Source organism: Bacillus rossius, chromosome 2, assembly GCF_032445375.1.
Source record: "Bacillus rossius redtenbacheri isolate Brsri chromosome 2, Brsri_v3, whole genome shotgun sequence".
NCBI classification, from domain to species: Eukaryota; Metazoa; Arthropoda; class Insecta; order Phasmatodea; family Bacillidae; genus Bacillus; species Bacillus rossius.
Window position 1 is genome coordinate 103,529,851 of NC_086331.1, and position 24,018 is coordinate 103,553,868.

Below are 24,018 nucleotides of genomic sequence, written 5' to 3' on the forward strand. Positions count from 1 at the left end.
ATGATAGGGTCGCTGCTTGAAGTCCCATAGAAGTGCGTTATCGCCGCAAAGACTGCATGCCAGCTGTTAGAGGCGAAAAGGCGTGTGATGCGCAGGCCAGTGTCACCCTTAAAACTTCTAAGTTTCACCCTCCATGCTCGGTGAATGCATTTCCACATTGTTATTTTTGTTTCATTGCTAATTCTTATGGATATTTCACTATGTATGTATTCAATATTACTTTTAATTGTATAATTTAGACTAGGTATATTCTATATGTTATATGATATTTTTAAATGTTTGGGAAATAATTATAATTAAAATTCTTGCCGAGCTAAAATCATAGTAGCTACTTACTATCAGTTTATTTTTGTGGATTTCTATAGTTAGGTAACCCATAAAACTCTACGTCTGTCATCCTATTTTCTAAATATTTCTTCATATGAGTCTATAATCAGTAGAAACAAAACATCCAACATGGTAGGGCTATTTAGCATGTTTTTTTTACAGAGGCTTAAAAGTATGAGTACACATGAAAAAAAAATATCGATTCAGATATTCAGGAATGTAACATCGCCTATCTGATCCGGTGTAATGTTTTCTGCAAAATTACAGACAAATGTGTGAAAATTTTTGCTGAATTGGTATGGGCGAAAGGGGCTACAATCTCGAGCTAAACTTCTTCACTAAGTAGCTAAATTTGCACGCAGTTTTTTTTACTTTTGCGCTATAAATCGAGAAATCAATAATTAAAAAAATATTTAAAGTGCGCATTTTTATTCCTGCAGAGCACAGATAGCGAATTAAAAATTTTAATTGCCCAATTAATGCCAGAATTTAAAATTTATCGGAGCCGTACTACTATCGGTGCATGATGTTGGCAAACAACGTTTACGATTCCGGCAGCGAATTTATAGCAGTGGGCACAGAACGTAAGTGTGTGATTCACATCTAGAAATTTTGGTATGTATTTGAAAAGCTAATATTTTATTAATAAGTATATTTAACAATCTCGGCATTATTTTAAATAATTTTAATTTCGTGTCCAGGTTCCGTATGATAAGTTTATTTGTACCATAAACGAATTGCGAACACATGTATTTGCTCGTTACGGAGGCTAGATGTTTACACATCGCTGGCCAGTACTGAAAAACACGCTCAACTGTTTTATTATGTGGTTGTCTTAAGCTTCGTCTTAAGTTTAAATCTAAAAGTAAATCCTAAAATATCTGACAGTTAAATTTTAATTAGAGGCAAGACAGATTTCACAATTCTAACAAACATATATCAATATGTTAAAGGAATTAAAAAAATGTTGAGATATTTTGGAGAAAACATTAGATCGCCACAAAAAAATAAAACATTTTCAATTAAAAATGAAAATTTCCCCATAAAAATTAAGACCAAATAAAAATCTTTGATAGAATCAGAAAATTGAACACCTAAATTAAAGCTGAAACGATACCAATTATGACATTTTAATGGAATTGATTTCAGTTAAATATCGTACATTTAACGCAAAATTTCATCACGTGGCATGTTTTTTAAATAACTTACCAAGTTGGATTTTATAAGGTTTTAAAATTTTGTAGTAAAGGAAAATGTGGCTTTATACGTACCTACTATTAAATAAAAAAGAAACATTCTCAAAATAAATCTAAATTACGCATGCAAAGATCAGGATACAATTTAATTACACATAATTAAAATTAAAGGTTTCAGTAAGGTAACGATACATTCTTGACGGACTGAAATATGGCTGTGCATCGTCTTTGACAGGATCTCTCACCAGAAGGCAGTTGCTGCAGGAAGCTGGAGGCAGTGGCAGCCGGACCTGAGACGCCAGGCTGACCGCTGACCAGGCCGATGAAGGGCTGGCCCATCATGCCCATCATGTGGCTCGCCATGGGCACCTGGCCCATGAAGGCGTGCTGCAGCGGCGGCGGTCCACTCGGTGCCTGCGATGAGACCGTCTGGCTCAGCAGCATGGCCTGGCTGGTGACCGGATCCTTCCGCTGTGCCTGCGCCTGCGCACCACACTCCCCATGAGTCTGCTTTCAGATCCGAGCATCATCGCACCTGCCAGCTAACTGCTTCTCTGTGCCTGCGCCTGCGCACCACACTCCGCATAAGTCTGCTTTCAGGACATTTGCATGTTGCAATCCCAGCTAAATAATTCCGCTGTGCCTGCGCCGGCACACCATACAATTTATGTTTGTTTTTTGTTGTTGTTTTCTAAGATGAGAGAGTCGCACCTCCGCTGTGTCTACGCTTAAGAAACGAACTGTCTATGTTTCTGCTTTTCGTAGATTGGTGTGTACACGTCCCAGCTGCATGTTCTGTACTATCATCAATTAATCTTCGCTCTGTTATATTTTTTATTGTAGATTTTTAATTTTTTTAAAATTTTATTTATATTTGGCGTTTTATTTTTTATAGTTGTATGAAATTGAAAAAATATAATTTTTTAGACTGAAATAATATTAATGGGAAAATGCAATGTTATATAAATTTATTATATACCCTTTATTAATAAATATGTATATAAATAATGTTTACTTATTTTGTTTTGTTTCAGAGCACATGAACATTTGATAATCAAAAAACTAATTGATAAGAAAAAAAAATTATTTGTAAGAACCTTAGGCACATTTTATATAAGATGTTTTTTAAAATATATTTAAGGTTTTTGTTATGCTTTGTCATAATTATAACAAATAACATTAAAGATATTCAAAAGCCAACAAAGCGAACAGTTTTCCAACTAGATAATGTTCTCTGCTAACAAAGAAGTACTTTTATTTTCGTGTGTCTTTGGTAAATATTTAACTTGTAATTGCTGGCTAGCAGGAAAAGAAGGTGTAGCAACTTTGAAGTCGTCGATTGCAAAATAATGTGTGATAGGCATATGGGTTAGTAAAATTTATTTGAGTTATTCACCAAATCAGCTTGAATGTGGTTCTTATGATTTTTTAAAGTTATACTACAGGAAAAAAAAAAAATGAAAATCTGTGAGTTATTTCACAGTTTATCGCAACAGTTGGTAATCAATATGGGATGAAATTATTCACATATGTCATCTCAGAGCATTTGCCCGTCGCAGAGAACCAAGATTGAAAAAAACAAAAGGGGGGTTGTCTGTAAAGTCGGTTTACGGACGATAATTTTACGTGATGACGTCATAAGAAAACATTAATGAAAAATTGCATACTTTAAATTTTCAAATATTATTTACAGTTTTTGCAAATTTAATTTAAATAATTTGTTTAAATATAATCACGAACAATTAGTTATAGAAATAAACTGAAATCAAATCAATTTCAATCAATTGTTAATTTGAAATGACAAAATTGGACAAATAAATCTCATTTTTTTAATTGCTGCTTTTAAAAAGCCCGCCTTAACCTGTTTGATATTATAGAAGATTTCCTCGCACGGTGGTTGGCAGGTTCTTGCACGCTCGGCTCAGGCGGAACGTGATAATGAGTCATGCTTTTTCGTGCGTGCAGCCGGCGTCCATCGATTTATAAGACGTTATCACGTCAAAAAAACACAAATGTATAAGTAACACAGAAAACAATCCAACCCAAGACAAGGCAGTTAAACAGAAACAGAACCCATAAACGAAAAATAAAATGGACAAAACCACGAGGATCAATACATGTTGATGGAAAAGCAGTTATGGACGATACACTGGAGACTGCACAATCAAACGCAGTAGCGATTGCTGTGTGCCTGATGACAATAAAATATTGTGGTTTTCAGAACGCCGTAACTGTTTCGTCGTATGAGACATACTGTATTACATTGTGTTGTTTTTATTGTATCGTCCTTACTTGTGTGCATATAGAGGTTTTCCGGTTTTTAATTGTAGTCGTGTCTTTAGTCGCTCTAAAACCTGACAGTGATACTTCCAGCTGAAATATAATGGAAAAAATCATTAAATAGGAGTTTTATGTGGTAAGATGGCCAGTACCTTTCCCATTCCATATCTCACTTATTTTTAATAGCAAGAACACGTTCATATCACAGGCTTCAACAATGGCTCACATGAGAATAAGTTAATTCATAACCCTTCCAGCAATTTTAATACTACTCTAAAGCTACTGAACTTTGGTTACAAGGGGTAGAACACACTACGGGTATTATATAAGTTGTTTGTTTAAAACAAATTAAACTCATAAAACTGTATGTGGTCTTGTGTCCAGGAATTATCGCAGGGTGTTACAATGAGCTTTCCAATACACCATTATAATTGCCAAAATACTGTGGCAACACTATACTAAAATTTTGAAATGTTGCTACAATATAGAGTAACGTTGATAAAACGTTGTTGCAACATTCTCTCAAGTCCAGATGTCCACTTTATGCAATATTATTACGTAACACTAACATTTTGTAGCAACATTACTTTAACTACAATGCTGTATCATTGTTTCAAACAACAATTATATCTTGGGTCCTAAAGGCAAGGTTGTTTCAAAGTTGAAAATAGCCCAAAATTCAATTGCAACCAAGTGTGCTGTATGAGCTTAATCATGCAATTTTCTGCCCACAGTTAAGGCACACTGTTTCAAAAGTATTACTGCATATCATACATATATTACAAAAAGTATTTAAATACTATAATAATAAATTCAACATTTTTGACATAGAGAGACGTTGAGAAAAACATCTCTATAGTTTAGATATAAACACACTGATAAAATACTTGTTTAAATCCAACAGTGTGAATAATTTCATATTTTAGCGCCGAAAAATATCATCTACTGTAGGTAATGAGAATGGTCCCGGAGCTAAGTGCTTGTTGAACAATTGGTTGTGAACAATGATCTGATACTCTTCCTTACGTTTATTTTGAACCGGAAAATCTGGGTTGGCATAGACTATATTTGAAGACGTAATAATATTGTGAATTAATATCATTTAAGATTTATTTCAGTTATTCTAATTACGTAGAAGCAAAACTATATTATGGCAACGATCGGACTGTAACTGTACTAACAAATGTATTAAATAAGCTGCTACAGTATACTGACCAACAGTAGTTGTGAATACTTCATCAGATTGATCCATTTAGCTAGCTAATGCCTGTCAATTTTTAAGTGTCATGAACCTACTAGATAAGATTATGTTGGAGATTAGATACAATTTAAAGTTTTCCACCGTCCCACAAAAAAAAATTTAAACATCCTAGAATTTTATATCTAAAAAAAATCGTAACATAGATAAAAAAAACAGGAATAAAAAATATATATTGACAGTAAAATTCAAAAATTTAATCTTCACCATAAAAGTTTTCTTAATTTTTTTTATCACTTCCATAAGTTAAGTATAAGTTCAGTTTTTACACCCTTGCATATGTACACTACTAAACGAAAATTTCTTCAAAAATTTTTTGGTAGATTCCTTCCACTTCATTAAATAATATGGCTAGCCATCCTTTGTTTGCATAGGATTTCGTAACACCAGCTGTATTTTAATTTTAATGATAATTATGAATCACCACATGATTATGTACATTCAAAACGTTATCTTCTCGTTACACTTTCAGGTTACTGTTTTCGAGGGAACCGTTAACTAAATTTCAGAGAAGAAAGTAAATGATTTAAACTAAACAGGTTGTTTCCTCGTCCATGACGAACCTGAGATTGTTTCGAATAAAGGTGTAATTTTATTCATTTGGGATGCTAGTACTTAATTAGTTTGATAATATAAATAAACTGCTGACTACTATTACGAAATTCCATTAGAAAACAAGGTTTCTAGTAACATTTTATTCGAGAAGTGGTAGGAAACTACAAAAGGAGTTTTTAGAGATTTTCACTGTTTCATCTCTAAGGTAGGTAACCCAAAGGTTCTCAAGGTTGCCCGTAGATAATTTTCATGTTTTTCACTGTCACTGGTTGCCATATGAGAAAAACTTGTTGGATGGTATTGCAATCTATGCAGTGAAACTAGGAATTAAGTCTCAAGGCAACCATTTTGTAAGCCATCATTAGAGTTGCATTGTTCAGGCCGGCCACACTTGTTATTTCCAAGGTGAGTTGGAAATTTTAATGGAACTAGTTATTCGTAAGATATTTATTCATGTTATATATTTTCTGAAAGATCATTTGATGGGTGTTTTGTACATGTAAACATATAATATGTGTAAGTTTTATTTTTTCTCTGCGATAACAAAATACTGTTGAAAATGTTCTTAAGTCATAGGATACTAAGGTGGCCATATTGAGCCACCATTAGAACTTTAGTTGAATTTTGTTGAATTATTGGAATAATATTATTGCAGACATCTGTACCGAGTAGATATGAATTACATTTGTTTTTAGCGTGGTAGTTAAGCTCGGCATCTCTCTAAACCAATAAATATGTATAGTTTGCGAGGTAAATTATAGTTAATAAATAATAATTTAAAGTATGGCTTGCCACAGTTGCAAATTGTGAATTTTTTTTTATGTAAACATTCGGTGCCAGTATCTTGAAATGGAAATTTTTGTTTTTTTTTTTATTTTTGTTTATCATGGAAGTTGAGACAAACATGAACTCAAGTGTTCTGACTAAGGCTATGGGCAGTGTTTTAAAGGAAAAAGTGTCGATAGATGCGCTGCCATCACAAACAGCATTTCTAGGAGGACCTTGAGAAATCCTCTCTTGTCTGGTAGTCGACAGAGAATCACAGGTAGGAAACATGTTCGTTATATTTACCAGGGGCTAGCACTGTACAATAGGAGCCTCAGATTATATGATATAGGAATGCTGCTCTCTCTAAAAGTCTTAAAAATGACTGTGTTCATATTTTGTCAGCTTAGTGGGATGAAACAAAAATTCTATTCCAACTCAGCATCAACTGGGCTGTTTTTTCAAAGGCACCCAACAGTAGCCATAAGGATGTCACAAAAGTCGATTTAAAAGTCTTTAACTTCATAAAGCACAAACTGTTTTAGCGAAAGATAAAAAAGAAGCTAGATGTGTACATAATGTAACTAGTGAACATCGTGAATCCTGCATAGAACAGTAGCCTGTGTAAATGCATTAGACCATGCTGTGCCTCCTGTCATCCTATACACAGGAAATCGTTTCAAACAAGATGTAACGAAAATTTACCCACAGGATATCTGGTTTTCATGATTCCAAAAGGCTCGATTAATTCCCAGAATTTTGTCAAGTGGATTGAACACTTTTAAAATTCAAGACTGCTAGACCTAAGCTATTAATTGTTATGGACCATTACCACACTTTGATACAAGCATAGTTATTACTGCATAAACACGTCAGATAACTTTATATTATCCACTCAGTAACACAACACATGAAGCTCACAATAAATCTTTTCAGAAGACAAAAAACAGCCTGAATATTCCTGGTATTGCCACGTATGCAAAACTGGCAGAGTTGAAGATATGAGATTATGCTACTTCTGTTGCAGTATGTGCACGAAGACTGTGAAGTTATTGCTCGTAACGAATTAATAGCACATTTACGTTACATTTTTTTTATCCAGATTCAAACTGAATATGAGTTCTTTTAGACACTTCTCACTTTAATAATGTCTACCATATGTGTCATACCTAGACAATGAATTTTGTTATTAATTTTCTTCACGATTTATCTTTTAAGTAATCATTAACTCTTTGTGTACATATTTACCAATCTTGATATGCATAATGAACCACATATTAGTTATTGTTTTGTGGTATTATATTTATTAAATTTTAAATGTTTAAAACAAATATGGGCAACCTTGGGTAACTTTTCAAAGATAACCTTTGGTAACTCATGGAGGGCCACTTTTCATGCGCGACTTCCAAATGTGGCCCATTTGCTGGTCCTTATAGTATTTTGAATATTCATTCGACTGTGAGAACTAATATTTGGTTGTAAATTTCTGTTGCTGTATAGAATAAACCATAGATAATCAAAGAAAAAATAATAAAATAATTGATAGGTTAGGTATGGCCACCTTTGGGCCACCTACCTTATTGGTTTGTGGAAATAAAATATAAGCTGGAGATGATTTCTTAAAGGAAAAAGAAAATAGTTTTAAAATATTTCAAGTGGGACTATATATGATGAAATAAACAACTTATCAATAAAAACTAACCAAGTGTCGAAACTGCATCTGTTGCTGCTGTTGCATTTGCTTCTGCTGTAACTGCTGCTGATGTAGTTGTTGCTGCTGCTGGTGCTGAAGTTGTTGCTGTTGCTGTTGCTGTAGCTGCATTTGCTGCTGCAGCTGTTGTTGCTGCTGCATTTGTTGTTGCTGCTGCATTTGTTGCTGTTGTTGTGTCTGCTGCTGTTGAATGTTAACCTGGCTGTTGGTTTGATCCATGGTACCACCTGAGGAGTGAGGCAAGGACCGCCTGATCTTCTTGAGATGCTGTGCTTGGTGTTGCAGCTGCATTTGTTGTTGATACATGAGCTGCTTTTGAGGCGTCATATGCTGAGGAATCATAGACTGTTTTTCATTCATAAGACTTGCATTGCCCATTAATCCAGATGTTTGCTGTTGTTGTTGAAGCTGTTGCTGGTATAACCGGGGCTCTTGCATCATCATTTGTTGTTGTAGTTGCTCGTTCCTTTTGTTTTGTATCTGCTGGGATATTTGTAAATCTTGCACTTGCTGCATTTGTAAATTCTGCAGATTTTGTTCTTGTAGCTGTTCCTGGTGTTGTTGCTTGAACAAAGATTGCTGGTTTAAATTTTGCATTTTCTGACTGTACATGTTTTGGTGCTGCTGAATTTGTTGTGTCTGATGTTGCTGTTGATCCAACAGAGGGTTTTCTTCTGAAGGTGATGGCCGTGGAGATGTGCCACCCAAACCTAAAAATGTTTTTTTTTTCATATTAAGGTCAATATAATCAACTTTGTATGGAAGATTACACATGCTATTGTAAATTTTCACCATGTCAAAATACTACACTCATCAACTGATGAACACATTTTATGAATTAAATAACTACACAAAAATTTTTCACGGTATTTCAGGGAACAAATGAAATTTACCAGTACATGATTTAGAATATTGCAAAAAATATATATACAGAAAAATTATTTTTATAGTAATGGAGCCTCTAACAATCAGTTATCAAAAAGATCTTGAAGGCCTATAAGTGCAATAAATGATTTTTTAAAGTTCCAAACACAAGTGGTTCAATGTATGCTTAAGATTATTTCAAAATATCAAAATACCTCTGTTATTCATTTAAACGCTAACTACTTCTTGTTTTCTGAAAGTGAGGTCTCATAAATTTTTCCACAGACATAGCCTTAATAAGATTAATTAATGCAAAAAAAGTCAGTGACTCTCACCACAAAAGTAGGCGATCTGGATTCGATTGTGCTATAAATAGTAGCAAAGAATGAATGATACGCCTTACGTCGACACGATATCAAGGGACAATGAAGGTGATGAGATGAGATTGTATCAGTGATGCAATGAAGATGGAAACGGGAGTATTCTAAGAAGAAAAAAAACTGGCCCATGGCAACGTCCGCCACATTTCACACTTGCGAAAAATCGGTTTTTTTTCTACCCTGTCGGGAAACTAACAAGAACTGCCTTGGTGAGAGGTGACTACTCTGTTTGCCTTTTTTTAATAATTGGCATGTTGGTGATTTTTTATTTCCACCTATTCATATTAATTCATGGCATTGTTAATTTTTATTTTTACAGTTTCAGTGACGGCGACAAGTGTTGTGAGTTAATTGGACACTTGCAAATTCACACTTATGCCTTAACCGAGACTCGAACCCAGACCCCCGCGCCGTAAGCTGACGTGAATTCATCTGTGCTACGGTGGTTCTTCACACCGTACAACCACCGAAGTCTCTGGTCAAAAGAAGTAAATATAATAAAAAAAAAACGAAAAAGAAAAGATTAAGATAAAGACTGTTTCAGGTGTTTATTATACTCAGCTTTTACACCCGACACGGAAATGAGTAAAAATTTAAGTGAACAACAATTTTTTTTTACACAAATTTTGAATGAGAAGGACTATGTGGGCCAATAATGGCCAAGTGCGCGAGTGAAGAGAGGAGACTATTTTGGTGGCGTTGCTTGGCTCACAGAGGGCTCTTCCCTCATTTCATCGCTAACCTCTCCCCCCCCCCCCCCCCCTTACATTTCCCTCAGCAACACCCCGCGCCAAGTTCCATTTGTATCTGGCCGGACGCACATCGAACGCTACAAAACTGTTTCCGATGGAACACTCGCGTTCAAACGAAAACAGAAAAAAAAAAAAAATCTGTGAATTGGAAGCGGAATAGGTAATTGCCTTGCACGGCTATCCACAGCGGCTTTAGAAAATGAGACCCCCAAGATCGTAGATCATAGCTCCAACCACCTACCTGATATAACTCAGAGCCAATTAACCGAAAAATACACTGGGAGACATTGAGCCAAAATTAATGAATACTTAATTTTGAAATCCAATTATGCAGGTGATGGAAGGAAATGTATATATATTGAACTGAACAGTTCTCTTGAAAGTTTAAGATGTTAATGTATTAAATTAAAGTTCAGTTATGAATTTAAATAAGACTACAATCCCCACAAAATAAAGGCATATAATAAAATATTACATGATTATTAGGTATAGATAGAGATAAATTATTAGAATGCTTTTATTGAACAAGAGAGAATAATTGAGAATAGTAAGGATGCGGGTTTGATCACAAATTAAAAAATGCCTTTTTACGCACCCTTTAATCTCGCATCAGTCCGGGCCTCTTTAGGCGGTTTATTTCCACGCTACCTTTGATAATACCTATTATCTGCTTCATCCTTTCTATTATTTTCAGGAATTATGATAAATCACGATCACCAACTGAAGAAAATGAAGAAAAATAAAACACTTCAATAAAAATAAAATACACTTATAAAGTCCATCTTACAAGTCTATACGTCCTTGTGACATTTAAAATCAAAGTGTTCACATACCAAAAATATTACACTCATAAAGCTAATCTCTTTACGTCTATGCGTATTTTTTTTCACTTTGAATCACACTATTTTGCGTATTCATTTTTATTGTCCATTTTTGGGATTTCTCTATGACATGCAATGTAACCAGCAATGTCTGATGTCCAAAATAATATTTAAAACCAATATTCCCCATTGCAAGAATGATTCAAAGAACGTGTAAACAGCAGCGTGTTTAAATTGTCAATTGAAACTGATGGCAGGTTCACAGATGGTGTTCTTCGCACACTGGCGAGTGTCGAGGAATGCCAGCTGAGATTGTCCGTGCGGCCTCGAGTAGAGAGCACCGGGCAAGGCCGACTCACCGAGCGCTCGACTGAAGTCCGCCAGCATGCCGCTGATGGTGCCCGTGCTCTGCTTGGACGTGGGCACGGCTGCCGGCTGCTGCTGCTGCAGCTGCAGCTGCTGCTGCTGGTGGTGGTGCGGGGGAGTCTGGTTGTGCGCTGGGTGCAACTGCTGCTGTTGCTGCGCGTGGGGTGTCTTCGGATGCGCCGGGTTCATCGCTCCAAAGTCCTGCAACATCGAGTCAGCACAAGATTAAAACGGCGAGTGCTACGACATGCAGCAGAAGATAAAGTAAACGGGTCATCGACTGTTTTTACTACACTTCCACTGTCGTGGATCCCCGTTAAGTTCCATGATCAAGCGAACAAAACATTTTTCAGTTGGAGGATTTTTGGCTGAAATTAAGTAACCCGGAAGTTATTTTAAATTTAGATATTCCCATTCAGCTTTTTTTTTTCCTTTCATCATTTGTGTTATTTGGTTCCTCTTGGACTAATATACATCTTATGGCAAGGGGGTCGTCCATTAATCACGTGATGTTTTTTTAGAAAATGTTTAACCCCCCTCCCCTCTAGTGATTTGTGGTGAGGTTTAAGACTTACCCTCCTCCCCTCCCCCCCAATAAATCACGTGTATTTTTTTGGGTACAAAATATTTTTCAAAAATTCAGAATATTATCTTTAAATATAGGTATAATCTAATTTAATTCTGGAAAATTAAGCACAGTGATAAAAATGTCCAGACACACATTAAGGTTGCAGGTTTATTCTCACTAGCATAAAAATAATAAAGGAAAGGCTTATATGTGATTTACGCATGTATTCGGCGCCAAAATCAGTCTTACTGGCGACTGGCAAGCCGAGCCGGGTGGTTCATGTTGCGGCGGGCGGGGATATTGTTGCCTGGCTACAGCGAGTCTAGGTCACGCGACGCTTTTCGGTTTAGTAGAAATCGCGAGAAAAAATAAATGCACGTTATATCTCTCTACACCCCCCCTCCCCCATAGTGACATTTCGTGATTTTTCCCGACACCCCCCCCCCCCCTTTTCGAGCCTCACGTGATTAATGGACGATCCCTAGCCTACAAAACCTCAATTGACGTTGAGGCTTGTCTTTCGGGATCCTTCGGCCAAGTTCGGGCGTGTCTGCCGCTCGATGCTTAAGCTCGTTAGCTCGGCGACCATTGTTGGTTACTACTGCAGTCACAGTCTTGCCTAGTATTTCACTGGTTGTGAACTAGAGTGCACTGATGTGGCCTACTAGTGTGAACTACCGTCACCGGATGCAGAATTTTATATTAATTCGGTCTGGCTGTTAGTATAAAAAAATTCGCTTTGAGTTTGGCATTGTAGTAATTTTATTAAAAAAGTAAAAAAAAATTCTTTAATGCAGGTAGGCTAGATTTGGCGAATCTCATCTTTCAAGCATGTGCAGTGTCTTTGACCGCACATCTACAAATCCAATGTTAACACTGAACGTTATTAAATGTGTATACAAACGGTAATATTATTTCGCCACTGGTAAAAATTATATAAGTATACTTCGAATGACAAAAATATACATATTACGCTAAAATTTCTCAATATATATATTGATTTCTTTTTAAGCCTATTATATTAGCGTAAAAAATGTTAATCAAAAGTATTCTTTCATTTAAATTTTTAGTACTAAGTTACATAGTTCGCAAAGTAAGTAGCTAGGTTAACCGGAATTAAGTTATTTTTACGTAATATTTTTCGTATTTGCTACAGCTATCGCTTAGATTTATAAAGGCGTATATAGAATTTAAATTCAATTTATGAATAAGTTATAATATACATTTTGATACAGAATAATTTGAACCTATGACGTGCTATTGAAACATCCTTGACATTTTCAGACTAATCTTTTATGTTTTTGTACTCATAAAATATTATTCTTGTGGCACTCAGGAGTTCAACCTGCATTTAAAATTGACATTCCATCTGGTCTGTACATTTGACTTTTCGTTTTGTAAATTAATTATCATATTAAAAAAACTGTACATTAAAATATATTTAAAAAATTTAATTGAAAATATTGTATTCAAGCCACCAAATAAAGTTATTTTCTCGGTTCAAATCTCTGTTAACCTATTATATTTAAAAGTAAAAAAAAAATCATATTTTTTCTTTACTTTATTATACTAAACCCCTGGCTTTAAGTTATGACAAGATCACTAATAAGGATAAAACAACCCATTCTTACACTACCAAGTCATCGGAAATTCTCATTACTATTAAATAATCTATACAAGGATCCAGCGAAATGTATGAATTTATGTCACTCGATAACTTGATCTTCCGACGCAATACTTGGTATAGGCAACGCAGCACGCAAACTCTAAGGACAATCACGACGTTATAACAATACAAATTCGGAGATCTACTGCAGGACCATACGCAGTGCGGCAAATATATGCATGCATACCAAGTGTCTCCAAACCACGAGTGTTCGATAAACACTTCAGGTTGTGCCCGTACTGTATGCCTGGCAGTTCGGAGACTTTCGTCCTGTTTGCTCGACATTGTTCGTGACTTGGTTGAAAGGCATCTCAAGTATCGACAAAGGTGCTTTGACGGTTCGGAGTTGCTTGGCCTGTACGTTTGCAGTTGGTTTGTCAGGCAGTTTCATACAGAATGCGAGTAAACCTCGTGGATCGGAGACACTTGGTTTGCATGCACATATTTGTCGCACTGCGTATGGTCCTGCATTAGATCTCAGGATTTGTATTCTTATAACCTCTTAATTTTCCTTAGAGTTAGCGTACTGCGTAACCTATACCAAGTATTGTATCGGATGATCCTCAACTTATCGAGTGACATAAATTCCTACATTTTTGCTGTTTACCTTTTATGGACTCTTTAAAAGTAATGAAAATGCCCGAAGGCATAGTACTGTAAGAATGTATTGTCTTTACTTAAAGCTAGGATTTCAATATTAATTTTGTGTAATGTAATTTATAATGTAATGAATTCTATACATTCTCAATATCATGGGCTCTCAGAGATTTGAGTGTAGGAATTAACTTGGATTTAAAGGATTTAATAAAAAAAATTAATTTAATTTAAAATATTCTATTGATCTTAATGGAATTATCAAATAATTTGCAAAAAAAAGTCAAATTCGCAGTCAAGATGGTAGAATGTTAATTTCGAAATCCAGTTGGACTTACGACTGGAGGAATAATGATAGCTACTCTACACAGAGTGAGTCTGAATTCTAACGTCAAACTTCGGCTGCAGGTTTGTCAACAAAAATGAAGTTGAAACATCTACACGACTAATGGTCTAAAGTGCTTCCCAAGGTTGAAGTTGGAGCTGAACAAGAAAACTATGGAGCAAATATTTCAAACAGGACACTGAGCGTCTGGATAATGTTTTCATTGGATGAATTTCTACAACCACCACAACTAATGTTGCCACTGTTGCTAAATTCGGGGTGTATGTAGAACCCCGTTCAATTAATCATAATCCTGACGCCTAGTTCTCAATCTTAAATTATTTCAGTATTATTAACAATGAAAACGTTGTTCAGCTCCGTCTTTAAAGACGTATTCCAGCCTTGGAAAGCACTTTTAGACCATAAGTCGTAAAGAGGGTTTTAACTTATTTTGTCGTGATAAACCTGCAGCTGAAGTTAGTCGAATTTGGACTCGCTCTTTATACACAAATATATGAGTAGCTTACGCATTTCAAGGATGTCAATAGCTACGCCGTAGGTTAAAATTATTCCACATACTAAATATATTACAATATATTTATAAATTGTACTTAATTTACAATAAAATTCTCTAATAAAGCAGTTTTAGTGATAGCTGGAGGTAATACTGAAAATATTAAAAAAAAATGAAAATATTACATAAAATGACTGTCTACCGATCTAACTACATATACTTACTCTTCGAACTATGTAGGTCAATGCATAGTCCACAATTCAGAGTTCACTTTATACCAGGTGGATAGAAGCAGATAGGTATGTGATGAATATAGATTTTATGTTTAATTTAAGTTTAGTATGAAATTTTTTTTAGGCAAAGGGAAACTGTTTCGTCCAAAGGGGTACGTGTGTACTCTAAGATTTGTGCTGTCATGTAGCAAGTTTTCGTAAACTACTTAACAAAATTTTTGTTCTTTTAAAAAAAATAAAGCCTGAAAGCCTTCAAAATAGTTTATATTCACTTATACCCTTTTGCTTATGACCGCTTTATATAAAAGTATTTAATAATTTAATTTAAAAGGGTTTTGATTGTATCCGACTAGCAAAGAAAATAGAGTTTTAAAAAATACCAACTTATTTTGAAGACTGAAATAAAATAACTGCACATGTATTTGTTAGTCGTGATGTAACTTTAAGATGAAACTAATTTTAAGGTTGGCTTTGTAGCTGTGTAGTCAAGGATGTTGTACAGCAATATAAAGTTCAGGATCCCAGGTTTGAAACTAAGTAAATGTAAGAAATATTTAACTTATTTAAAAATTTTAATTAACCGAAAATAAGGCCGAAGCGATTTTTACGATAGTAGTAGCCAAAACAGGGATAACGTGAAATATGGCTGCCAGCGACGGCAGTTCATACTAGTAGGCAACATCAATGCACTATAGTTCACAATCATTGAAATACTAGGAAAGATTGTACCTGGAGTTGAAACCGAAGGTAAGCGATCATGGTCTACTATAACCTGATTTTAGTCATCGAACGGCTGACACACGCGAATGTAGCCGAAGGATCCCTAGATACAAGCCTCATCGTCTACTGAGGTTCAGCAGGCTTGCCACAAGAAATACAGCAGGCCTAAATAAACCAAATTACACAACTATCACAATTCCAGTAAAGCAGCCGAATTTTATTCATCTTTGTTCAGTCTGCAACCGGGAGGTATGAAGCCATTATAGAGGAATTAGAGCCATGTAAAAATTGAACCGCTGGAAAAAGTACACAGAAATCTAAGAAGTACTAGCGAGAAAAGAAATTAACTACTTTACGTGATGGAAGTATTGAGAGAAACAGGCAAACACTAAACCATGAAGATCAACACTGGAACACGAAGATAACACCAAAGAAAGAACAGGTGATTTTATTAATTTACTTTTTTTAGAATTTTAATGGCGTGCATTTTACCGTGGTGAGTGGGAGGTTAAGAGAACAGCACTTAAAAATCTAAACTATTCTAAAAGTATGCAAAGCAAAAATGGGATTGAACCCTTTTTTTAAAGGGCTAGAAGTCAAGTAGGTACTCCGATTACCACCGACGCTGACCGTACGAACTTAACATCACAATCGGAAAAAAAAAACTGTGAACTTGAACTACAGGAAGTCAGAGCAATGGTAAATTTCATCGAGAACAGGATAGGCACTTATCGCTAGGAAGTTGCACTCAAACAATTTAACTAGCAAGTTAAGTAGTAAGTCTGGATGTTGCACTTAATTTAGCAGAGACATGGACTCAACAGTTAAGTAGAAGGAAAGTACCCAGAGTCCCTGATAAAGTTGAACTGGAAGTCAGAGCAAGTCATGAGGGTGGATCGAGTGGCCAATGAAGAGGCCAGATCCTGAAAGTCGTTGATCAAAGACACTGCGATGTAAAGCAAACTGGATTGAACTATTCATTCAAATGAATCAATTAATCGAAGGTTAAGTTTAATGACGATGAAGAAAGGGAAAGTATTGGTTACACATACTGACGATCATTGCGATTGAAGGAAAATAAAATTTTGGTAGCTATTAAAAGAAGCCTTGGTAAGTATCATTTTATGAAATATTTTGTAAAACACAATGGACAACTGCTAGGAAAAACCTCTTAATAACCTGTGTAGTGGTTAGTACCTATAACTGTCCAAGAGGACCTAAAATTTGCACCTTGGTAGAAATTTAGGATATATTTGAGCATAACTTTTGACTTTTAAATGTGGCATTAAAATTTATATTTAAATATAATACCCCCAGCATTCAAATATTGGAAGAAAGAATTTTATAGTTTCCAGAAAGTTAAAATTTTTAATGGTATTAAATATATCTTTAATTATTTAATGATATCCAAAAATAAATGAAAATATAGCTCTAAATTCACTTCTTCAGCCATTATAATCCAACTTGAAAACATCGATACCTGTTAAAAATGGTACTCTTTCAAAAGTTCATGAAATTGATATTTAACTGAACTTATAGAAACCATACGAAACTCTTAGTTCTACTTTATTGGGTAATAAAACATGTGAATATTATTAGAGATTCGATAACAACATTTATTCAAATATCTAATTTTAAAGAGTATAAGTTACAAAAATTGACTTACATTCTAAAACAGCTGTCCTGGGTTTTATCCTTATTGGAAGTAAAAAGAAAAAAAAAAACACGAAGTTATTTTTATAACAACTATAATCCTACTTTCCACGACAACAATGTTAAAAAATATCAAATGAAAATTTTCTATTACTATTAGTAGAAGGTTTTGTTTTTTTCAACTATGTGAGTGTCGTACAGAGTTAAGTGATATTTTTAATATTTGATGTATTTTATAAATTTAAATATATTTTTGATCAAATTTACAATTCAATATATGTTTCACAAGAATCTCTTTTATTTTTAAAATTGAAAATTTTTATTTAATTATTTTATATAAAATTTAAGAAGTCAAAATATGTCCGAAGCTTCCAAATTAATAATTTAATACCATTTAATCTAAACAAGTTTTGTTAAGTATAAGATGTTAATTTATTTTGTTTTAAAAAGCCTTAATATTTAAAATTTTAAAAAGGGTGATATGGTATTCTTACAGAATTAAAATAAAAGTTAAAACATAAGTATAATAGCTAATAAATAAATTTAGAGTTTTGGACAGGATTATTGCGGAACTTAATACATTGAAAAATTTTATTTATCAATCAAGGTTCGTCAAAATTAATTATTGAATTGTACTGTGAAAAAATATTAAGGGTTATTTTTCTATATTCGGGTTTTAAAATTAGTATTTATGAGAACATTAAATTCTTTCAAAAATTTTAAAGTAAAGAAACCTTTATTTTTTTAATTAATTTATAATATATATAAACTTAAACAAAACATTTTGTTTCCACACTTGATAAATACTTTACTATATTCTGCAGTAATATATTTTTTAATGATTGGAATAAATATTTTGATCGTAAATGTTTGTAATACTTGAAGTTGGTACGCCTTGGCAAGCACGCAAAATAAAGGAAACCTACGATGTTCAAAACCTTTCGTACACGCCCGAATACTTGCCTTCATGTAACTTTGGAAATTTTTTGAGCTAAAAAACGTGGGGGTTTAATGCGCTACATAAAGGCTTGAAGTGACGTAACAAATATACTTGCTGCAATTTTCAAATCAATATTTTTATCGTTTTAAATGGCTTAAGTATATTTGTTACGTCACTTGATGCCTTTAAGTCGCGCTTTTAACCCGCGCGTTTTTGACGTGACAACGTCTAATAAATCGATGAACGCCGGCTGCACACACGACAAAGTGTCCCGTTACGCACATTGTCCCGTTACGCTGTGTCCCGTTGCGCTCATTGTACTCTTGCGCCGCATCTGTCTCTCTTCCACTCGATTGGAACAACCATCGATTTGACTTTTTCGAGGCACATTAAACTTGAAACACTCCCATTCGTTTCCTACTTTTCCTATCATCGTCCTATCCTTAACAGAATAACACAGATTGGAAGAAGTTAAATAGCAAACATGTATAAAAGTTATATTTAAAATAATCTCTTCGTTAAAGTAATAAACATATTTGAATTAATGAGTGCAAATAAAAGTAAATTTATCATTTAAATTGTAGATTTCATTTCACTCCTTCTTTGTATCCATACAAAATAGCGATAATTCAATAAAAATGATTCAATTTTATTCATAAAAGTATGCAATCATTTCATCAATGTTTTGTTATGACGTTGTCACGTTAAACTATCGTCCGTAAACCGACTTTACAGACAACCAATTTATTATTCAATTTAATTTAAAAAAGGGCGAGAATTCGGGCGTGTACGAAAGGATCTGTGAATCGTAGGCTACCCGCTAAAGAAGCCATCGTCCACTCCCGCACTACCGCACCATAGTAGCGCGCGCCACGGAGGGACACAGCTGCAGTCACGTGACTGCGGGGCCAGCTGCGGAACCAGTGACAGCTGGTATTTCAACCGCGCAACGTGGCAGCATGGCTTTTTAACTCTCAGTTTGACATCGCATATTACATTTAAAAAGTATTGAGGCCACTTGTGGCGGCCTCAGTCGTCTTGGATATTATTATTATTTTTATTTTGCGTAAAGTTTATTCTAAGATAACACTATTTATGTCCTTATATTATTTAATGGTGTATTTTAATATTTATTTATTCTAACTTTTTAATAGTATACTTGGTTTATTTTACGTTAAGTACTCTTACTCTGTAGTGGGACGTACGAGAAGTAACGAGAACGATCTAGCAGAGTGAGGGGTGGTAGCAGAGGAGGGGGGTGACGTCAGCTGACGTGACGAGTGGGAGGCGGCTGCCAGCAGTTTTGCAGGGGGTGTGTTTTTGACCGCCGGCCGTGGAACTGCTCGTTAATAGAGGAATCGCATCTCAGCCATGGGGAAGTTGTGTTACGTTACGTGAAAAAGAATTAACGGCAATATGACGGTCATACCATGGCACGTTTGGCGAAGCGAAAAACGTGGTGGTACACGAGCGTGCGATGGTGTGGTGTTAGTGCACGGGCCACAGAAGCATTGCGCTGCTAGAGGCGCAAATAGTGAGTGGGGTTTACGCCCTACCCCGGGAGTCTCCGGCTTCAGAGGTATGCTTCAGTACCAAGTAAGTGTGAGAACTGGATTTTAGTACTTTATTTTCCCGGCTGGTACGATTTACAGAAGATGTGTATTGAAAACAGAGTGTGGCGTCGGGATTTAGTGGTTGGATTATATAGACTAAATAACGTCATAATTTCGGTTCCTCCGTAATAGACTTTTTTGGGACTTTGGATTAGAATTAACTATACTGCAAGAGTGTCTGTAAACCAATGTCGTTACACTGTGAAGGTAATTATACCAATTTAAATGATACCTTGAATTTACCTTTTAAGTCCCTTTGCCTTTTTACGGTATTTAAGTTTGAGCATCTTTGGTTTGGTAATTCATTATTATACCTATCATGATAGAGTTTCCTGGACTGTCGGTAAATTTAGTATGCTAATATATTTTTTTGCGCACTTGCCAAATGTTAGACCAGTCGATGCGCGTCTGTTAAACTTAATTTCTTTACACTCTCAGTATCAGTATGTCAGTGGTGACGCGTACGCGGGACTGGCGTGGCGAGTGCGGGCGAGTGCGACTACCCCGGTATAAGGGGAGTAGGCCATAGTATTCTAGTTCCAGAATGATTTTTTTTTACTATTCATGTGCCGTTTACCTGCGTTTATAGAACAACTTCAGTCGGGATCGAAGTGAGGAATCCCGATTGAAATCTTATCGCAATCTCTTATAACTTGAGTGAACCAGAAGTGAAGGGAGTTAATTCACGCTACCTTACATTTAAAAAGTATTCTAGTTCCCGAATGATATTTTTTACTTTTCATGTGCCGTTTACCTGCGTTTATAGAACAACTTCAGTCGGGATCGAAGTGAGGAATCCCGATTGAAATCTTATCGCAATCTCTTATAACTTGAGTGAACCAGAAGTGAAGGGAGTTAATTCACCCTATCTTACATTTAAAAAGTATTCTAGTTCCCGAATGATTTTTTTTTTACTATTCATGTGCCGTTTACCTGCGTTTATAGAACAACTTCAGTCGGGATCGAAGTGAGGAATCCCGATTGAAATCTTATCGCAATCTCTTATAACTTGAGTGAACCAGAAGTGAAGGGAGTTAATTCACCCTATCTTACATTTAAAAAGTATTCTAGTTCCCGAATGATATTTTTTACTTATCATGTGCCGTTTACCTGCGTTTATAGAACAACTTCAGTCGGGAATCGATGTGAGGAATCCCGATTGAAATCTTATCGCAATCTCTTATAACTTGAGTGAAACAGAAGTGAAGGGAGTTAATTCACCCTACCTTACATTTAAAAAGTATTCTAGTTCCCGAATGATTTTTTTTTTTACTATTCATGTGCCGTTTACCTGCGTTTATAGAACAACTTCAGTCGGGATCGAAGTGAGGAATCCCGATTGAAATCTTATCGCAATCTCTTATAACTTGAGTGAACCAGAAGTGAAGGGAGTTAATTCACGCTACCTTACATTTAAAAAGTATTCTAGTTCCCGAATGATTTTTTTTTTACTATTCATGTGCCGTTTACCTGCGTTTATAGAACAACTTCAGTCGGGATCGAAGTGAGGAATCCCGATTGAAATCTTATCGCAATCTCTTATAACTTGAGTGAACCAGAAGTGAAGGGAGTTAATTCACCCTACCGTACATTAAAAAAGTATTCTAGTTCCCGAATGATTTTTTTTTACTATTCATGTGCCGTTTACCTGCGTTTATAGAACAATTTCAGTCGGGATCGAAGTGAGGAATCCCGATTGAAATCTTATCGCAATCTCTTATAACTTGAGTGAACCAGAAGTGAAGGGAGTTAATTCACCCTATCTTACATTTAAAAAGTATTCTAGTTCCCGAATGATATTTTTTACTTTTCATGTGCCGTTTACCTGCGTTTATAGAACAACTTCAGTCGGGATAGAAGTGAGGAATCCCGATTGAAATCTTATCGCAATCTCTTATAATTTGAGTGAACCAGAAGTGAAGGGAGTTAATTCACCCTACCTTACATTTAAAAAGTATTCTAGTTCCCGAATGATTTTTTTTTTTTTTACTATTCATGTGCCGTTTACCTGCGTTTATAGAACAACTTCAGTCGGGATCGATGTGAGGAATCCCGATTGAAATCTTATTGCAATCTCTTATAACTTTAGTGAACCAGAAGTGAAGAGAGTTATTTTACCTTACCTAGTTAAGAAGATGTATTAAAGTTTAGTATCCTGGGCAAATACATACCCTAAACTTTGCCAAGAATTTGTATGGGACCCAAAAGGAAATTTACAGTCACAATTTTGAAGATTTATTGATTAGGTGTATAATATCGCAAATTTCGAATGCCCATTTTGCTGTAAATATGATTGTCAAAAATTTAGTTATGAAAAATAAATTGTTGCATTACTACGTACCACTCACTGAATCCTTTATCCTCTCAGTGGGTCAATCTATCACAACCAATTATTAGTATATTCATAAGAACATTGCCTATTAGTATATTATTCGTTGTAATTATAAAAATGTCTCTCTCTATTCGGGGCAATCTAAAAATAAAACTCATTGAACAATTGCATAGTTCCACTGTAAACTACGGCGAAGAAAATTGTATGTACAATAAAGTGAAATCTATTCTACAAACTTGACAAGCAATCTGGTTCTTTTCAAGATATACTTTGTCGACAATAGATAGAAGTAAAATAAGAAAAGAAAACGAAGTGAGAACTGCACCTACGAGAGAGTAGTAGCTATTTGAAGATGAATAACTGCGCTAACATTCAATAACTAGTAGTGGTGAATAATTTATTAGATGCTCCATCGTGAGAACCTGAAAAATTATCATGAATTTTGTTGTCCAGTTATCTATGCCAACGAGTGGAAGTTTAAAATTGTCATAATATGAATAAGTAACCTCAGAAGCCGAGCTAAGTTGGACGATTCTTCCAGAAAAAAGAACACGTTTTTATCCAGAGGGAAGCAAAGATGATTCATTTTAGTTTTTCTTTATCTTTAACGTCCTAATATTTATTTCTTAAGTTTATTTTCATTTATTAATTCATTTACTTCAATTTCTGAATTGAATGGTATTTAAATAAATACCCTTCATACTGGAACATATATTTTTTAAATGCATTGTCACTACTTATTTTCATTTAAGTGACCCAATATAATTGTTTTATGTTGGAAGGCATGATACTCGTTTTACGACATACATATGGAGTTTGCATAAAACGAATATACTTTTAACTTTTCTGACGTTCATAGATGTTAAACAAACTCGTTCTTTCACAAACCAGAACCTATTTTAAAATGACCGTTGCACAGAAAACCAACTTATAAAAGTACGAAAAACGCTATTATTTGAAACTTAAGATGACTCTAAAGTTCAATGGAAAACGTGTCAAGATACCTGAGCAGCCACTGAAGAGCGGCAAAACGTTAGCTCTATCTGGCTACGCGGATTTGGCAAGACGTCGAGTTACCTGGAAGCGCTGCATCAGTTCTTGCTCAGCTCGTTCAAGCGAGGGGGAGACATCCATAATGGGCGAAAGGTCCGCCACTGGTGACCAATCAGCAGGCTCAGATCTAGTGGCACGGGGCTTCTTAATCGTAGTCTGCTGTGGGAGAAAGGAGCACCGACTGGCTAGGAGCCGAGGATAGGCTATGACCAGAGTTAGTTCTTCACGTCAGACAACTACTAAGTCTAGGGAGGTGCTCCATTTACGAAACTATTACAATAAACCTCAGAGTTGGACCATCTCAACACTTAATCATAAATCACCCAAAATGGCTCTAGCATTCCGCAAACTATGGATAAGCACAAAGAATACCAACCTCAATGACAACTTCCCAAAATTCATGAAAAATACGAAAAGCAAGTGCAACTGAATGAGGAATGCAAGAATGTCAGCAAAGGAGATATTAATAGAAAACAACACACGAAAGGTAGAAAATATTTCTGGAGGTTCATTCACGGATATAAAGCCGTGC

The 24,018-nt window shown here is 35.2% G+C and overlaps 1 protein-coding gene across 1 annotated transcript in view; it reads right to left on the reverse strand.

Moving 5' to 3' along the window:
* The window catches only part of LOC134528940 (transcription factor SPT20 homolog), a 176,793-nt gene that overhangs the window by 929 nt on the left and 151,846 nt on the right, over positions 1-24,018 (reverse strand). The window contains exons 11-14 of the mRNA XM_063362609.1: positions 23,511-23,645; positions 11,269-11,476; positions 8,084-8,802; positions 1,769-2,006 (exon numbers count right to left, since the gene is read on the reverse strand). Of these exons, the coding sequence (XP_063218679.1) occupies positions 1,769-2,006; positions 8,084-8,802; positions 11,269-11,476; positions 23,511-23,645 (1,300 nt within the window). The remainder of the gene's footprint in view (positions 1-1,768; positions 2,007-8,083; positions 8,803-11,268; positions 11,477-23,510; positions 23,646-24,018) is intronic.